The sequence below is a fragment of the Falco naumanni genome, unplaced genomic scaffold (genome assembly GCF_017639655.2).
Source record: "Falco naumanni isolate bFalNau1 unplaced genomic scaffold, bFalNau1.pat scaffold_355_arrow_pat_ctg1, whole genome shotgun sequence".
Taxonomy (NCBI): domain Eukaryota; kingdom Metazoa; phylum Chordata; class Aves; order Falconiformes; family Falconidae; genus Falco; species Falco naumanni.
In genome coordinates, this window is record NW_024427457.1 from 1 (window position 1) to 18,946 (window position 18,946).

An 18,946-nucleotide genomic window follows, 5' to 3' on the forward strand; every position below is an offset into this window, starting at 1 on the left:
CCCCCTCCATCAGCCCAATTAACCCCTTAATTAACCCGTTAGCCCCCGATTAACCCCTCCCCCCTCATTACCCCCCAAATTACCCACTAATTAATCCATTACCCCCCCCAATTAACCCCCTTCCCCCCCCCCAGCAGCCTCCCTAATTAATCCACCGGCCCCTAATTAACCCCTTGATTAATTAACCCCTTGGCCCCGCCCCCTTACCAGGATCGTGCCGCGGCCCTTGGTCCCGGGGTCCTTCGGGCACATGCAAAAATTAACAGCAAAGCGTTAATTAGCCCCGGGGGGGGGGGGGGGGGGGGGGGGGGGAAGGGAGGGGGGAGGGGCTCTCAGCCCAGCCCCGCCCACCCACCACCCCAAAAAAAAAAAAACCCCAGAAAAGGGAAAAAACGGGGGAAAAAAACACCTTTTCCCCACCCGTTGCGGCCCCTGCCCCTTTTTGGGGTGAAAAACCACTATTTCAGTACCTGGAAACACTCGGGTTTTTACAGGTTTTTTGTAATCCTTCCCCCCCCCCACCCCACCCAAAAAAAAAGGGGGGGGGGGGGTCACCTCCGCACCCAAATTCCGGGGTTTTCACCCCAAAATCCTGGGCGTTGCCCCCCGGGGGTGGCCCTTTTGTGTTTTCCTCTCAAAACACACATTTTTGGTTCATATTCCACAGAAAATGACGATTTTCAAGCATTTCCTCCTCAAAACACCACCAGCAACGCCCCGGTTCAGCAAACCCCTTTCTCCAAATTGGGGTAAAAACTCTGGGAAACGGTTCAAACCAAGACACTCCGTTTTTTGGTTTTTTTTGTATCGGTACACTGCAGCGCTTCACCTCACCGCACCCCGTTTTGGGGTAAAAACCAGAGAAATTGGACCATTTTCCTCCGTTTCCTGCTTTTTCCATCAACCTCAGGTCACCGGCACTTGACACAAGCCCCAAAATCGTCGTTTTTCGACTTATTTTTTTAACAGCATTTTCCCCCAGAACCAAACTTTGCGTCAAACCTTATGGTTTTTTTTTTTTCCAGAATATACATTTTTCAACACACATGCAACCGTTTTTTGACTAAAAACCAACATTTTTCAACCCCCCAAAACAAACCAAACCACCTTTTTTTTTTTTTTGCCAAGAGTCGGAATTTTCCCCGTTCCGGCCGTTTTTTTGGTGTTTTTTTTTTTTCTCCGCCCGTGCGCGCGGGTTTTTTCCTTCGTTTTGACCGTTTTCCACCACTCTGGCCCCAAAAAAAACCGACATTTTTTTTTTTATACATTATCATCATTTCTTTTTAGGAGAAACGACCCAAGACGCATCCCCGTCACGTCGCCTCCGACCGCCGCCGTGTTTTTTTTTTTTTAATTTTTTTTTAGGGCTTTTTCACCCCAAAACGGCCCCGGATCAAGCTGTTGCGGAGAAAAGGGGTTAAAAAAAAAACCACAAAAAAAAAAAAAAACACATAAAACGAAAAAAAAAAAAACATAAAAACCCCCAAAAGACACTTTTTTTTTTATTTTTGGGTTCAAATGCCGAACTCTTGGGACTTACCACCGAATTTATTGAAGCCACCACGCTCACCACCGCTGAGGAGATAAATTAGAAGATAATGAGGATTTTTTTTAATCCCCTGCCTAAAATAAAAGGGGGCGGGGCCAAAAACCCGTGTTGTTTTTTTGGCTTTTGGGGGGCTAAATTTTGGGGTAGTTTTCTCCTTTTTCTGGGTTTTCCCTCCCCCCCCCCCCCCCCCCCCCGCTGTGGATAAAGGGGGGGGGGGGTGTCTCCATCCGCCGGCGACGTTTCATCTCGGACGCAGCAGCCGGGCGCTCTCTGGCCCCCGCCAGAAAAAAAAAAAAATTTTCCAAAAAAAAAAAATAAAAAAAACCAACCACCACACCATAAAATTGCCTTAAAAAAAAAAAAAAAACAACCCAATTTGACCTTTTTTTGGCTCAAAAAAGGGGGGCGCCCCCCCTCGTGCTTCTCCCCCTCCCCACCTCTCTCTCTCGGCGTCGCTTCTCCCCCCTGGTTCCTGCAGCGTAAAAAATTTTTTTTTTTTTTTTTTTTTTCCTTTTGTGTTTTGGGAGGGGGAGACCTGCGTGTTTTTTTTCTTTTTTTTTTTGCATCTTTTTGCGGTTTTTTTTTTCCCGCATCCTTTACTTTTTTGCGTCTTTTTGCGTTTTTTTTTTCCGCATCCTTTAGTTTTTTGCGTCTTTTTGCATTTTTTTTTTCCGCATCCTTTAGTTTTTTGCGTCTTTTTGCATATTTTTTTTTCCGCATCCTTTAGCGTTTTTTTTTTGCCATCCTTTAGCGTTTTTTTTTTTTTCTGCATTCTTTAGCGTTTGAGCGGGTTTTTTTTTTGGCCTTTTTTTTTGCCGTTTTTTTTTTTGCGTTTTCACCCCGATCGTTAGAATTTTTTTGGGGTTTTTAGACCCCCCCCAAAAAAAAAAAAAAAAGCGGAGAATTGGGAAAGTTTCGCTGCCTTTGCACACCTGCAGCACACAAAACGCAGAGTTTGTTAACAGGCACAACAGCAGCGGCAAGACAGAAAAAAAACAAAGCAACCGCGGCTCGGCCCCTCCCCCCCCCCCCACCCCACCCCCCCCAGCCCATACTCACCTCCAGCCGCCCCAAAAAGCGGCTTTTTCAGCCCAAAAGCGGGGGGGGAGCGACGCACCAACCCAAAAAACCTGATGTTTTTCTCACCAAACCACCATTTTTCTACAATTTTTTTGTTTTTTATATATATTTCTGTGCGGGGCATTTCCTCCCTTCGTGCACCGGGACACAAGACATTCCACTCCAAGTTTAGCAGTTTCAAACCTTTTTTTACCCAAAATATCCCAAAACCAGCGGGTTTTTGGTTGCGTTTTTTTTTTTTTTTCTCCCCCAAAATGAACATATTTTTTTTTTTCCTCTTTTTTTCTGCAGTGACCTCAAACCAAACCATTTTTTTCTTATTATTTTTTCTTTTTTTAAAAGAAAAAAACCTGGGGCACACGCCCCCCACCGTGACCAGAGCCGGCACCAGAGGCTACAAGTGACCTTGGCAACCAGGTTTGCTGAGTGGTTTTATCTTTTTTTTTTCTTTTTTCCCCCAAAAAAAACACCTTTTTATAAATATTTTTCTTATTATTTTTATCCCTTGCCCCATTCCGGGAGGATCTTACCACTTCGGGCGCTTCCAAGCACCCCCGCCGTTGGGCGCCTTTTTCCCATTTTTTTTTTTTTTTTTTTTAAAAAATCATTTTTAACGATTATTTTTAGGGGCGCTTGCGCCGATTTTGGCTAAAACCCGCCTGAGCGCAGGGGTGGGGGATGGGTGCCGCGAAGCACCATCCGCGGGGGCTGCTCCCCTCCCCCCTCCCCGTGTATTTTTTTTTTTTTTAAGGGGGTTCCCCTACCCCCCACCCCCCCACCCCGGGGTGCCCCCCCTCCCCCTCCCCCAAAAGCACCGTTTCCCCGTCACCTACCCGAGGTTGCCTCCGCGGCCGCCCCGGCTACCGCGGCCCCCACGGTCGTAGCCACCTCGGCCGTAACCGCCCCGGCCGCGGCTCCGCTCCTGCTGCCCGCCGCCGTAGCCGCTCTGCTCCTGGTAGCCACCGCCGCTCATGGACGACTGTTCCTGGCCGTAACTGTTGGCTACAACCCCCAAAACGCCCTTAAAAACCACGAAAAACCACCAAAAAAAAAAAAACGCGGAAAAAAGCAAAAAAACCACACCCCAAACCCCAAAACCGGTGGTTTTAAACCCAAATGAGCTCCCTCCGCCACCCTAACCACCGCCGCCGCTCACGGCTGACTGTTCCTGGCCGTAACTGTTGCCTAAAATCCCAACCCCCCCCCTAAAATCAGTGTAAACCCCCCAAAAAAATGCGGAGAAACACCACAAAAACCCCAAAACCAGGGGGTTTAAGCCCAAAAGAGCGCCCTACCGCCATATCCTGGTAGCCACCGCCGCTCCTGGGCGACTGTTCCCGGCTGTAACTGTTGGCTACAACCCCAACACCCCCCTTAACATCAGCGTAAACCCACCAAAACACGTAGGAAAACACCACAAAATAACCCAAAAAACAGGGGTTTTAGCCCGAAAGAGCGCCCTACCGCCGTATCTGCTCTGCTCCTGGTAGCCACCGCCGCTCCTGGACGACTGTTCCTGGCTGTAACTGTTGGCTACAACCCCAAAAGCCACTTAAAATCATGAAAAAACACCAAAAGACACAGAAAAACGCAGAAAAACACACCCCAAATCCCAAACCCGGCGTTTTTAAGCCCAAAAGAGCGCCCTTCCACCATCCTAGCCACCGCTGCCGCTCCTGGACGACTGTACCTGGCTGTAACTGTTGGCTACAACCCCAAAACCCACTTAAAATCATGAAAAAACACCAAAAGACACGGAAAAACGCAGAACACACACCCCAAATCCCAAACCCGGCGTTTTTAAGCCCAAAAGAGCGCCCTTCCACCATCCTGGCCACCGCTGCCGCTCCTGGACGACTGTACCTGGCTGTAACTGTTGGCTACAACCCCAAAACCCACTTAAAGTCATGAAATAACACCAAAAGACACGGAAAAACGCAGAAAAAAAACACCCCAAATCCCAAACCCGCCGTTTTTAAGCCCAAAAGAACGCCCTCCGCCATCCTAGCCACCGCTGCCGCTCCTGGACGACTGTACCTGGCTGTAACTGTTGGCTACAACCCCAAAACCCACTTAAAATCATGAAAAAACACGGAAAAACGCAGAAAAAAACACCCCAAATCCCAAACCCGGCGTTTTTAAGCCCAAAAGAGCGCCCTCTGCCATCCTAGCCACCGCTGCTGCTCCTGGACGACTGTACCCGGCTGTTCACTGTTGGCTACAACCCCAAAACCCCCTTAAAACCCGCGGAAAAACACGTAAATCCGTGAAAAAACGCCCCCACTGTGACAGCCGCTCTGCTCCTGCACGACTGTTCCTGGCTGTAACTGTCACCTACAACCCTTGAAACCCCCTTAAAATCAGTGTAAACCCACCAAAAAGCGCAGAAAAACACAGACCACCACCAAAAAAACCCCCCAAAACCGGGGGTTTTACGCCCAAAAGAGCGCCCCCCCGTCACTGTAGCCGCCACCGCCGCTCGTGGACGACTGTTGCTGGCCGGAACTGTTGCCTACAACCCTGAAACCCCCTTAAAATCAGTGTAAACCCACCAAAAAACGCAGAAAAACACATACCACCACCAAAAAAAACCCCAAAACCGGGGGTTTTACGCCCAAAAGAGCGCCCCCCGTCACCGTAGCCACCACCGCCGCTCCTGGACGACTGTTGCTGGCCCGAACTGTCGCCTACAACCCTCGAAACCCCCTTAAAATCTGTGTAAACCCACCTAAAAACGCAGAAAAACACAGACCACCACCAAAAAAACCCCCCAAAACCAGGGGTTTTACACCCAAAAGAGCGCCCCCCGTCACCGTAGCCACCGCCGCCGCTCCTGGACGACTGTTGCTGGCCGGAACTGTTGCCTACAACCCTGAAACCCCCTTAAAATCTGTGTAAACCCACCAAAAAACGCAGAAAAACACAAACAACCACCAAAAAAAACCCCAAAACCGGGGGTTTTACACCCAAAAGAGCGCTCCCCGTCACCGTAGCCACCACCGCCGCTCCTGGACGACTGTTCCTGGCTGTAACTGTTGCCTACAACCCTGAAACCCCCTTAAAATCAGTGTAAACCCACCAAAAAGCGCAGAGAAATACCAAAAACACCCAAAAACATGTGTTTTAAGCCCGAAAGAGTGCCCTACTGCCGTATCTGCTCTGCTCCTGGTAGCCACCGCCGCTCCTGGACGACTGTTCCTGGCTGCAACTGTTGGCTACAACCCCAAAAGCCCCTTAAAATCCGCACAAAAACGCCCAAAGGTGCAAAAAACCACCAAAATCAGCCAAAAAAAACGCTCCCACCATGATGGCCGCTCTGCTCCTGGCCATAACCGTATCCTACAACCCCAAAATCAGTGTAAACCCACTAAAGACCGCAGAAAAATGGCAAAAAAACCCCAAACCCGGCGTTTTTAAGCCCAAACGAGCGGCCCCCCGCCATCAGTCACCACCGCTGCTGCTCCTGGACGACTGTTCCTGTCTGTACCTGCTGCCTACAACCCTGAAAACTCCCTAAAAATCATCGTAAACCCATCAAAAACTGTGGAAAAATGATAGAAAAAAAACACCCCCAAACCCGGCGTTTTTTAAGCCCAAACGAGCGCCCCCCGCTGCTCGTGGACGACTGTTCCTGGCTGCAACTGTTGCCGCCAACCCCGAAACCCCCCCTAAAATCAGTGTAAACTCACTAAATCCCGCGGAAAAACAGTAAAAAAAAAAACACAAAACCCCAAACCCGGCGTTTTTAAGCCCAAACGAGCGCCCCCCGCTGCTCGTGGACGACTGTTCCTGGCTGCAACTGTTGCCACCAACCCCAAAACCCCCCTAAAATCAGCGTAAACTCACTAAAGCCCGCGGAAAAACGGTAAAAAAAAACAACCACCGAACAACCCCCAAACCCGGCGTTTTTAAGCCCAAACGAGCGCCCCCCCCGCCGCGCTTACAGCCGCTGCTCGTGGACGACTGTTCCTGGCTGCAACTGTTGCCGCCAACCCCGGAACCCCCCTAAAATCAGCGTAAACTCACTAAAAAACCGTGGAAAAAACGGTAGAAAAAAACAAACAACCCCCAAACCTGGTGTTTTTGAGCCCAAACGAGCGCCCCCCGCTGCTCGTGGACGACTGTTCCTGGCTGCGACTGTTGCCGCCAACCCCAAAACCCCCCTTAAATCAGTGTAAACTCACTAAAAACCACGGAAAAACGATAAAAAAAAAAACAGAACCCCAAACCCGGCGTTTTTAAGCCCAAACGAGCGCCCCCCGCTGCTCGTGGACGACTGTTCCTGGCTGCGACTGTTGCCGCCAACCCCGAAACCCCCCTAAAATCAGCGTAAACTCACTAAAAACCGTGGAAAAACGGTAGAAAAAAACAAACAACCCCCAAACCTGGTGTTTTATGAGCCAAACGAGCGCCCCCCGCTGCTCGTGGACGACTGTTCCTGGCTGCGACTGTTGCCGCCAACCCCAAAACCCCCCCTTAAATCAGTGTAAACTCACTAAAAACCACGGAAAAACGATAAAAAAAAAAACAGAACCCCAAACCCGGCGTTTTTAAGCCCAAACGAGCGCCCCCCGCTGCTCGTGGACGACTGTTCCTGGCTGCGACTGTTGCCGCCAACCCCGAAACCCCCCTAAAATCAGCGTAAACTCACTAAAAACTGCGGAAAAATGGTAAAAAAACCCCAACAACCGAACAACCCCCAAACCCGGCGTTTTTAAGCCCAAATGAGCACCCCCCGCTGCTCGTGGACGACTGTTCCTGGCTGCAACTGTTGCCGCCAACCCCGAAACCCCCCTAAAATCAGCGTAAACCCACTAAAGCCCACGGAAAAAACGGTAAAAAAAAACAACAACCGAACAACCCCCAAACCCGGCGTTTTTAAGCCCAAACGAGCGCCCCCCGCTGCTCGTGGACGACTGTTCCTGGCTGCGACTGTTGCCGCCAACCCCGAAACCCCCCTAAAATCAGCGTAAACCCACTAAAGCCCGCGGAAAAACGGTAAAAAAAACCCAACAACCGAACAACCCCCAAACCCGGCGTTTTTAAGCCCAAACGAGCGCCCCCCCCCCGCCGCGCTTACAGCCGCTGCTGCCGCCGCTGTTGTACTGGCTCTGCTGGCTGTAGCCCTGGGGGGGGTTGTAGGAGGACTGCTGGCTGTAGCTCTGCTGCTGCCCGCTGTAGCTCGACTGCTGGTTGTACCCCCCGCTGGGGGGCTGGCCATAGCTGGAGCTCTGCGAGCCGCTGCCATAGCTGGGGGCAGGGAGGTTTTGGGTGAAAAAAAGGGGTTTTTTGGGGTAAGGATGAAGGAGGGGGAGGGGGGGCGGGGGGTTACCTGCCGGTGGAGGAGCTGGCGGCGGGCGGCTGGGAGTAGCTGGGGTAGGAGGAGGGCTGCCCGTAGGAGCTCTGCGCGCTCTGCCCGCTGCCGTAGCCCCCGCTGCTGCTGTAGGCTTGGGGGGTCGACTGGGTGCTGTAGCCTGGGGGAGACGCGCCCCCACCCCCCGCCCCCCAACCCAAGGTGAGACCCCAGCCCCCCCCCCCCGAAACCCCCCGCCCGGAACACCCCCGAACCCAACGGAAAACCCCAAAGGTGAAACTGCCCCCCAGGCCCCGCCTGTGAACCCCCAACCCCCCCCCCCCCCCCCGCCGAAACCTCCCAAAATCAAGGTGGAAAGACCCCAACCCCACCTGAGCCCCCCCCAAACCAGGGGGAAACCCCCAAACCCCACCTGAACCCCCAAAACCAGGGGGAAACCCCCAACCCCACCTGAGCCCCCCCCAAACCAGGGGGAAACCCCCCCAACCCCACCTGAGCCCCCCCAAACCAGGGGGAAACCCCCCAACCCCACCTGAAACCCCCAAACCAGGAGGAATCCCCCCAACCCCCACGTGAAACCCCCACCCCTCCCCCCGCTGAAACCCCCCAAAATCAAGGTGGAAAGCCCCCCAACCCCACCTGAACCCCCTCCCCCCAAACCCCACCTGAAACCCCCCCCAAACCCCACCTGAAACCCCCCAAACCAGGGGGAAACCCCCCCAACCCCACCTGAACCCCCCCAAACCAGGGGTAAACCCCCCCAAACCCACCTGAACCCCCCCAAACCCCACCTGAAACCCCCCCAAACCAGGGGGAAACCCCAAAACCCCACCTGACCCCCCCCCCCAAACCCCCACCTGAAACCCCCAAACCCCACCTGAAACCCCCCCAAACCAGGGGGAAAACCCCAAAACCCCACCTGAAACCCCCCCAAACCCCACCTGAAACCCCCAAAATCCAGGGGTAAACCACCCAACTCCACCTGAACCCCCCCCCCAACCCCACCTGAACCCCCCCCAAACCAGGGGGAAACCCCCCCAAACCCACCTGAACCCCCCCAAACCCCACCTGAACCCCCCCTAAAAGGCCCCCCCGGAGGGCAGAGGCGGGGGGAGGGGCGGCTTACTGCTCTGGGTCTGGCCGTAGGAGGAGCTGTAGCTGTTCTGGCCGTAGGCGGAGGTGTCGGTGGACTGGCTGTAGCCGCTGTAGCTCTGCTGGCCGTAGGGCTGGCTACCTTGCTGCGAGTAGCCCTGGCCCGGCGGGGTGGGGTACGCCCCGTAGCTACCCCCCCATTCAAAAAAAAAAATAAAAAAGGGGTAAAATAATGTGAAATAACCGTTAAAAATCATCTTTCCCTAAAAAATTTACAAGGAGGGGGGAGGGGGGCTTACCTCTGCGTCGCTGTCTGGCTGTAGTCTGTGGGAAGACAAGACACACACCCCCCCCCAAAAAAAAAACCACATTAATTTAAAAAAAAAAAACACACCACCACATCATTAATTAAAAAAAAAAAAAAAAACCATCCCACTAAATGCAATTACCTTCGCGTTACAGCAGCTGACTCGTTAATTATCGATAGATTTATTAATAAATTGGAAAAAAATTAATAAAGCGCGGCACCAGCCGACCCCAGGCACGACGGGAGGGACTTTGGGGTCTTTACCAGCTCAAAAAAATGATTTTTAACAGCGCCCACCCCCCCAGCCACCTGAAACACCCTCCAAAATTAAAAAAAATAACATAATCTATTTGTAGATATATATATAAAACCGGATTTATAACGGCATTTAGATTATATGGTCGCTATTATGAATTATTTACGGCCCAAGCGTGCAAGCAGCCACGCTGAGGCACAAAAGGAGGGACTTTGGGTCTCTACCCCACTCAAAAATATGATTTTTAACAGCACCCACCCCCCCAGCCACCTGAAACACCCTCCAAAATTAGAAAAAATAACATAATTTATTTGTATGTATACATATAAAACCGGATTTATAATGGCATTTAAATTATACGGTCGTTATTATGAATTATTTATGGCCCAAGCGTGCAAGCAGCCACGCTGAGGCACAAAAGGAGGGACTTTGGGTCTCTACCCCACTCAAAAATACGATTTTTAACAGCACCCACCCCCCCAGCCACCTAAAACACCCTCCAAAATTAGAAAAAATAAGGTAATTTATTTGTATATATACATATAAAACCGGATTTATAACGGCATTTAGATTATACAGTCGCTATTATGAATTATTTATGGCCCAAGCCTGCAAGCAGCCACGCTGAGGCACAAAAGGAGGGACTTTGGGTCTCTACCCCACTCAAAAATACCATTTTTAACAGCACCCACCCCCCCAGCCACCTAAAACACCCTCCAAAATTAGAAAAAATAACATAATTTATTTGTATGTATATATATATAAAACCGGATTTATAACGGCATTTAGATTATACAGTCGCTATTATGAATTATTTATGGCCCAAGCGTGCAAGCAGCCACGCTGAGGCACAAAAGGAGGGACTTTGGGTCTCTACCCCACTCAAAAATACGATTTTTAACAGCACCCACCCCCCCAGCCACCTGAAACACCCTCCAAAATTAGAAAAAATAACATAATTTATTTGTATTTATACATATAAAACCGGATTTATAACGGCATTTAGATTATACGGTCGCTATTATGAATTATTTATGGCCCAAGCCTGCAAGCAGCCACGCTGAGGCACAAAAGGACGGACTTTGGGTCTCTACCCCGCTCAAAAATACCATTTTTAACAGCACCCCACCACCTGAAAAACCCTCCAAAAGTGGAAAAAATAACGTGAATTATTTATATATATATACACAACCAGATCTATAACCGTATCTGGGTTATATAGTCAATATTGTTAATTATTCGTGGCCCAAGCGTGCAAAGAGCGACGCCGAGGCACAAAAGGACCAACTTTGGGTCTCTACCCCGCTGAAAAAATACCATTTTTAACAGCACCCGCCCCCCAACCGCTTTTAAAAAAACCTGCAAAACTGGAAAAAATAACGTAATTCAGCTGATCTATAACCGTATTTGGGATATACAGCCACTACTGTTTAATTATTGTTGGCCCAAGCGTGCGAAGAGCGATGCTCAAGGCACAGAAGGAGGGACTTCGGGTCTTTTACCCCGCTCAAAAATACGATTTTTAACACCCCCCACCACCTAAAAAACCAGAATTAGAACAAATAACGTAATTTAGCTAATTATAACCGTATTTGGGTTATGTAGAGTCGCTATTATCGATTATTTACGGCCAAACCATGGCAATAACTAAGTGAGGCGCAAGGGGAGGGACTTTGGGGTCTTCACTCCACTCCAAAAATCTTTAATTAGAAAAAAATAACGTAATTTAGCCCAACAGAGCCGCATTTGCATTATATGGTCGCTATTATTAATTATTGATGGCCCAAGCGTGCAAAGAGCGATGCTCAAGGCACAAAAGGAGGGACTTTGGGTCTTTACCCCGCTCCAAAAAAAACAAAAAAAACAACTTTTAACAGCACTAATCCTCCAAATACCTAAAAAAACTCAAAAAAAAGTTAATTGGAAAAAAAAAAACCATTCATTGAGATTAATGTAAGTGTATTCGTGCTACAGTGTTAATTATTTACGGCCAAAACGCACCAAGGGAGGGTCCTTGGGTCTTTAATCCACTCAAAAAAACGACTTTAACGGCACCCACCCCCTCAAAACCCCTGAAAAATTCTTCAAAAAGACACTGAATTGCTAAAAAAATAACGTAAATTTCGCTGAATGTAACGGTATTTGCCTTTTTCAGTCAGTACTGTTAATTATTGATGGCCCAAGGCACAAAGGACGGGCTTTGGGTCTTCACCCCGTCCAAAAAAAATTATTTTGAACAGCACCAACCCCCCAAGCACCTAAAAAAAAAATATCAAAAAAACCCTTAAGTGGGAAAAATAAGGTAGTTTTAGGCGATATATAACTGTATTTGCATTATATAGGCAGTGTTGTTAATTCTGTATGGCTGAAGCATGGCGAGAGCCAACTGAGGCACGAGAAGATGAATTTTGGGTCCTTACCCCGCTCAAAAATCTCCTATAGTGGAAAAAATTACATAATTTATTTTAATGTATGTATATAAACCCGGATCTATAACCATATTTGGGTTATACAGTCGCTATTATGAATTATTTATGGCCCAAGCGTGCAAACAGCCACGCTGAGGCACAAAAGGACGGATTTCGGGTCTTTACCCTGCTCAAAATCTCCTAAATGGAAAAAATAACATAATTCATTTTTATATATACATATAAAAATAGATCTATAACCTTATTTGGGTTATATTGGTCAACATCGTTAATTATTGGTGGCCCAAGCGTGCAAAGAGCGATGCTAAAGGCACAAAAGGAGGGACTTTGGGTCTTTTACCCCGCTCAAAAATACGATTTTTAACACACCCCCCCCACCCCCCAACCACCTAAAAAACCCTCCAGAACTGGAAAAAATAACGTAATTTAGCTAATTATAACCGTTTTTAGGATATATACTCAATATTGTTAATTATTGATGGCCCAAGCGTGCAAAGAGCGACGCTGAGGCACAAAAGGACCAACTTTGGGTCTTCGCCCTGCTCAAAAATCTCTTAATTGGAAAAAATAAGGTAATTTATTTATATATATATAAAAATAAAACCGGATCTATAACCGTATCTGGGTTATATAGTCACTATTAATTACTGATGGCCCAAACATGCAAAGAGCCACGCTGAGGCACAAGAGGACGGACTTTGGGTCTTTTACCCCCCTCAAAAGTCTCCTAAATGGAAAAAATAACGCAATTTACTTATATATATATATATAAAATCGAATCTATAACCGTATTTGTGTTATACAGTCGCTATTATTAATTATTGATGGCCCAAGCGTGCCAACAGCCACGCTGAAGCACCGAAGGAGGGACTTTGGATCCTTTACCCCGCTCAAAAATCTCGTAAATGGAAAAAATACGGTTCTAGATCAGCTAAATTACGTTATTTGGGTTATACAGTCAATATTGTTAATTATTGATGGCCTAAGTCTGCGAACAGCCACGCCGAGGCACCGAAGGCCGGACTCTGGGGCTTTACCTCGCCGAAAAAAAATGTTTTAACCCACCCCTAACCACCGAATTAATAATTAAACAACTCATTTCACCGCGAACACGTGAGAAGAGAGTAAAAAAGTATTTTTTCTCCTCAGACATGAGGTAACAAAAGGCGCTCTGGGCCGCAGCGCAAGGAGAACCGGCGCCCGCCCGCCTGCGCGGTTGGAAAAGGAAAATAAAAAGAGTAGAAAGATAAAGGTGAGGGAGTTCTAAGGCGGAACGAAGGGGTTTTTTTTTTTTTGGGGTGGAAAAAGGGAAGGTGAGGGTTATTTATAAAAGCCCGGATGGGGGACTGCGGCAGCGGCGGGGCGCATGCGCCGCGCACAAAATGGCGGCGGTGGCGCAGCTGGAAACGCCGCGCACAAAATGGCGGCGGCGGGAAAAAAAAAAATGGGGGGGGGGGGGGCCGCGTTAACGGGGCCCGTTAAACCCCCCGGGGAGGGGGGTCAGTCACCCCCGACCCCACCCGATTCCCTCTAAACCGCCTCTATTTATCCCCGGAATTATTATTTTTTTCGTTTTGTTTCTTCCCCGGGAGCAGCTGGGTGAGGCGCTTTGTCCTGCCTACCGCCCCCCCCCCCCCCTCCTCAATCCGCGGGTGTGTGTGTGTGTGTGTGACTGGAAAATTAATAAATAGAACTTAAAAAATGAATAAATGTAACAAAGCGGGGGTAGCTGAGGCGGGATGACGGTCGGTGGCCGCGATAAAAAAAAAAAAAAGCTTGAAAATAAAAATATACTCCCCGGGGCATCGCGGAAATGGAGGGGGGGGGGGGGGGGGCTAAATCACAGCGCCCTCCTTCGAGCAGCGATACTATAACCCGTAAGGATGCGGTAGTTATATATAAAAAAAATAATAATATTATTAGTGTAGGTTTTAAATAGCGGAAGTAAGAGGTGAGTTTTTAATGAATTAAGGGAAAACGGACCGCCATTGCACGCCCCACCCCACCCCCGCTGGGTAAGGCCTCCGTCGTCGTCGTCCCCCGCCGGCCCCGTTCCTGAGGGGACTCCCGGGGTGCTGCGGAGGGGGGGGAGGAGGCAAGACCCTCCCCCATTCTATAGGCTGCAACCCCCCCGCGGGAACGCACCGCCCCCCCCCACGGATATATAGGGGCTATAAGACCCCCACCCCACCCCCCCCGGGTGTAGGGGGGCTGTAGGGACACCCCCCGTACCGTTGGAGGCCATGGCGGTGCCGCGCTGCTCCGGCGCTTCCCCTCCACGTGGCGCCCGCACTGCGCCCCCGGCCGCCCGAGCGCCCTTTATAGGCTCTGCCGGAACGTACCATCGCTGAGGGGGGGGAAAAGGGGGGGGGGGGAGGAGGGACCGGCCGGACTCTCCCCTCCCCGTAGCGCTGCGGGTGGGTCCTTCCCGTCGCCCCTCCCCGCGCGTCCCGGGTGGTCCGGTCCGGGAAGGGGCGGGGCCAAGGGGTGGGCGGGGCTGAGGCGGTTGAAGGGCGCCCCGGCGGCCTGCGGGCCGCTATAGGGCGCCTATAGGGCGCCTATAGGTGGGCACGGCGCGGCTGCTACTTCACAGGGAGCCCTGGGACACGCTGTGGGGAGCCACGCCCCCTACGGATCCTATAGAAGCCCTATAGCCACACCCGCCAGCCCCTGTTGCCTCTCAGGGACCCTATAGAAACCCTATAGCGACACCCACCAGCCCCTCCTCCCACCTATGGACCCTATAGAAACCCTACAGCCACACCCGCCACCCCTCCTCCCACCTATGGACCCTATAGAAACCCTATGGTGACACTCGCCACCCCTCCTCCCACCTATGGACCCTATAGAAACCCTACAGCCACACCCGCCACCCCTCCTCCCACCTATGGACCCTATAGAAACCCTATAGCCACACTGGCCAGGCCCTGCTGCCTCATAGGCAACCTATAGAAACCCTATAGCCACACCTATAGGGGCCGAGCCTCCATGTATGTCAGGTCCCCTATAGGGCGGGGAACCCCCATGTATGGGGACTCCCTGGTGTCTCCTATAGATCTGGGGCCTCTCCCCCAGCCCCTATAGATCTGGGGCCTCTCCCCTATGCCCTATAGATCTGGGGCCTCTCCCCTATAGATCTGGGGCCTCTCCCCTATGCCCTATAGATCTGGGGCCTCTCCCCTATAGATCTGGGGCCTCTCCCCTCCCCCCTATAGATCTGGGGCCTGTCCCCTCCCCCCTATAGATCTGGGGCCTCTCCCCTATAGATCTGGGGCCTGTCCCCTCTCCCCTATAGATCTGGGGCCTCTCCCCTCTCCCCTATAGATCTGGGGCCTGTCCCCTCCCCCCTATAGATCTGGGGCCTCTCCCCTATAGATCTGGGGCCTGTCCCCTCCCCCCTATAGATCTGGGGCCTCTCCCCTATAGATCTGGGGCCTCTCCCCTATAGATCTGGGGCCTCTCCCCTATGCCCTATAGATCTGGGGCCTCTCCCCTATAGATCTGGGGCCTCGCAGCCATCCCTGCCCCCCCCCCCATAGGGCTGGGCACTCACCTATAGGGACCCCTCTGCCACCCCCTATAGGGCTGGGCACTTCCATAGGGTTCCCTCCGCCACCCCTATAGCGCTGGCCGCTCCCATAGGTGACCCGGGGGCGCCGGGGGCGTGTCCCACCCTGACGCCCTATAGGCAACGCCCTATAGATCGCCCTATAGATCACCCTATAGCTCGCCCTGGGGGGCACCCCACAGGCGACACGCTGGAGGTCATGCTATAGGCGCCCCTATAGGTGACCCCTGGAGCCCCGCCCCCCTCCCCCCCACGTGACACCCTATAGGCTGCACCCTATAGCTCCCCCTATAGGCAGCCCCTGCCGTGGCTCCTCCCCCCCCTCCCCCCCCAAATAAACCTTCTCCCCCAGCTCCGGCTGCATCTTTAATGAGGGGGCGGGGCCTAACCAAGGCGGGGGGCGGGGCCTAACCAAGGCGGGGGGAGGAGCCCCGGCATCCTGGTGGGAGGGGGGGGGAGGGGCGGGTGCCCCCCCCCAGTGTCCCAGTGGAGGACCCAGGGGTCCGGGAGCACCTTGACCTCCAAATGTCCAACATGGAGGGTCCTCAGGAGCTCCTCGACCTCCACCGTGGTCAACGTCCAACATGGAGGGTCCTCAGGAGAACCTCGACCTCCACCGTGGTCAATGTCCAACATGGAGGGTCCTCAGGAGCTCCTCGACCTCCACCGTGGTCAACGTCCAACATGGAGGGTCCTCAGGAGCTCCTCGACCTCCACCGTGGTCAACGTCCAACATGGAGGGTCCTCAGGAGAACCTCGACCTCCACCGTGGTCAACGTCCAACATGGAGGGTCCTCAGGAGAACCTCGATCTCCACCATGGTCAATGTCCAACATGGAGGGTCCTCAGGAGAACCTCGACCTCCACCGTGGTCAATGTCCAACATGGAGGGTCCTCAGGAGAACCTCGACCTCCACCATGGTCAACGTCCAACATGGAGGGTCCTCAGGAGAACCTCGACCTCCACCGTGGTCAATGTCCAACATGGAGGGTCCTCAGGAGAACCTCGACCTCCACCGTGGTCAATGTCCTACATGGAGGGTCCTCAGGAGCTCCTCGACCTCCACCATGGTCAATGTCCAACATGGAGGGTCCTCAGGAGCTCCTCGACCTCCACCATGGTCAATGTCCAACACGGAGGGTCTTCAGGAGCAACGTGACCTCCACCATGGTCAATGTCCAACAAGGAGGTTCTTCAGGAGAACCTCAACCTCCACCATGGTCAACGTCCAACATGGATGGTCCCCAGGAGCTCCTCAACCTCCACAATGGTCAATGTCCTACATGGAGGGTCCCCAGGAGCAACACGACCTCCACGATGGTCACCATCCAACACGGAGGGTCTCCAGGAGCTCCTCAACCTTTATGATGGTCAACGGAGAGCTCCAGGAGCACCTTGACCTCCATGGCAATGAACGTCCAACATGGAGCTTCTCCAGGAGCAACGTGACCTCCATAAAGATCAACATCCAACATGGAGGTTCTCCAGGAGCTCCTCAACCCCCACGATGATCAATGGAGGTTCTCCAGGAGCTCCTCAACCTCCATGACGATCAATGGCCAACATGGAGGTTCTCCAAGAGCAACTTGACCTCCACAACGATCAATGTCCAACATGGAGGTTCTCCAGGAGCTCCTCAACCTCCACGATGATCAACGGAGGTTCTCCAGGAGCTCCTCAACCCCCACGATGATCCATAAAGGTTCTCCAGGAGCTCCTCAACCCCCACGATGATCAATGGAGGTTCTCCAGGAGCTCCTCAACCCCCACGATGTTCAATGTCCAACATGCAGGTTCTCCAGGAGCTCCTCAACCTCAGTGATGATCAACGGAGGTTCTCCAGGAGCTCCTCAACCCCCACGATGGTCAATGTCCAACATGGAGGTTCTCCAGGAGCTCCTCAACCCCCACGATGATCAATGGAGGTTCTCCAGGAGCTCCTCAACCCCCACGACGTTCAATGTCCAACATGGAGGTTCTCCAGGACCTCCTCAACCCCCACAATGATCAATGGAGGTTCTCCAGGAGCTCCTCAACCCCCACGATGATCAATGGAAGTTCTCCAGGAGCTCCTCAACACCCACGATGGTCAATGTCCAACATGGAGGTTCTCCAGGACCTCCTCAACCCCCACAATGATCAACACGGAAGTTCTCCAGGAGCTCCTCAACCTCAGTGATGATCAATGGAGGTTCTCCAGGAGCTCCTCAACCCCCACGATGGTCAATGGAGGTTCTCCAGGAGCTCCTCAACCTCAGTGATGATCAATGGAGGTTCTCCAGGAGCTCCTCAACCCCCACGACGGTCAATGTCCAACACAGAGGTTCTCCAGGAGCTCCTCAACCTCCACAATGATCAATATCCAACATGTAGGTTCTCCAGGAGCTCCTCAACCCCCACGATGATCCATGAAGGTTCTCCAGGAGCTCCTCAACCCCCACGACGTTCAATGTCCAACATGGAGGTTCTCCAGGAGCTCCTCAACCTCAGTGATGATCAACGGAGGTTCTCCAGGAGCTCCTCAACCCCCACGACGTTCAATGTCCAACATGGAGGTTCTCCAGGAGCTCCTCAACCCCCACGATGATCAATGGAGGTTCTCCAGGAGCTCCTCAACCCCCACGATTATCAATGGAGGTTCTCCAGGAGCTCCTCAACCCCCACGATTATCAATGGAGGTTCTCCAGGAGCTCCTCAACCTCCACAATGATCAATGTCCAACATGGAGGTTCTCCAGGAGCTCCTCAACCCCCACGATGATCAATGGAGGTTCTCCAGGAGCTCTTCAACCCCCACGATGATCAATGGAGGTTCTCCAGGAGCTCCTCAACCCCCACGATTATCAATGGAGGTTCTCCAGGAGCTCCTCAACCTCCACAATGATCAATGTCCAACATGGAGGTTCTCCAGGACCTCCTCAACCCCCACGATGGTCAATGTCCAACATGGAGGTTCTCCAGGAGCTCCTCAACCCCCACGATGATCCATGAAGGTTCTCCAGGAGCTCCTCAACCCCCACGACGTTCAATGTCCAACATGGAGGTTCTCCAGGAGCTCCTCAACCCCCACGATGATCAATGGAGGTTCTCCAGGACCTCCTCAACCCCCACGACGTTCAATGTCCAACATGGAGGTTCTCCAGGAGCTCCTCAACCTCAGTGATGATCAACGGAGGTTCTCCAGGAGCTCCTCAACCACCACGACGTTCAATGTCCAACATGGAGGTTCTCCAGGAGCTCCTCAACCTCAGTGATGATCAACGGAGGTTCTCCAGGAGCTCCTCAACCACCACGATGATCCATGAAGGTTCTCCAGGAGCTCCTCAACCCCCATGATGATCCATGAAGGTT

At 51.9% G+C, this 18,946-nt stretch overlaps 2 protein-coding genes and 1 long non-coding RNA gene across 12 annotated transcripts; 1 reads left to right on the forward strand and 2 right to left on the reverse strand.

Moving 5' to 3' along the window:
- Nucleotides 1-192: 192 nt before the first annotated feature.
- Nucleotides 193-14,391, reverse strand: LOC121082152 (RNA-binding protein FUS-like). 9 transcript variants are annotated; one of them, XR_005825921.1, is made up of 11 exons: nt 14,260-14,389; nt 9,335-9,359; nt 9,070-9,224; nt 7,962-8,103; nt 7,710-7,879; nt 5,776-5,844; nt 5,446-5,668; nt 4,094-4,162; nt 3,463-3,631; nt 1,541-1,575; nt 193-240 (listed from the first exon to the last, which is right to left on the reverse strand). XR_005825921.1 is itself a non-coding variant. In XM_040581481.1 (10 exons), the coding sequence occupies exons 1-9, from the start codon at nt 14,270-14,272 to the stop codon at nt 3,490-3,492; spliced, it is 1,008 nt and encodes a 335-aa protein (XP_040437415.1). In that variant the 5' UTR covers nt 14,273-14,389; the 3' UTR covers nt 193-240; nt 3,463-3,489. The 9 variants fall into 9 exon arrangements, 8 of the variants coding, with proteins under 8 accessions (XP_040437415.1, XP_040437419.1, XP_040437416.1 ...); XM_040581481.1 differs by lacking the exon at nt 1,541-1,575; XM_040581482.1 differs by lacking the exon at nt 193-240 and having other exon boundaries at nt 503-1,575; nt 7,962-8,076; nt 14,260-14,391.
- Nucleotides 14,392-15,948: 1,557 nt separating this feature from the next.
- Nucleotides 15,949-16,450, reverse strand: LOC121082156. Of its 2 annotated transcripts, none has more exons than XR_005825922.1 (2): nt 16,207-16,450; nt 15,949-16,147 (listed from the first exon to the last, which is right to left on the reverse strand). It is a non-coding gene; the product is annotated as an uncharacterized LOC121082156 (long non-coding RNA). The 2 variants fall into 2 exon arrangements; XR_005825923.1 differs by having other exon boundaries at nt 15,949-16,150.
- A 112-nt stretch (nt 16,451-16,562) lies between these two features.
- On the forward strand, nt 16,563-18,931 carry LOC121082154. Its single transcript, XM_040581489.1, has 9 exons — nt 16,563-17,075; nt 17,431-17,521; nt 17,613-17,703; nt 17,829-17,869; nt 17,970-18,101; nt 18,193-18,274; nt 18,325-18,547; nt 18,589-18,679; nt 18,730-18,931. The coding sequence occupies exons 1-9, from the start codon at nt 16,571-16,573 to the stop codon at nt 18,929-18,931; spliced, it is 1,458 nt and encodes a 485-aa protein (XP_040437423.1). The 5' UTR covers nt 16,563-16,570.
- The last annotated feature ends 15 nt before the right edge of the window (nt 18,932-18,946 follow it).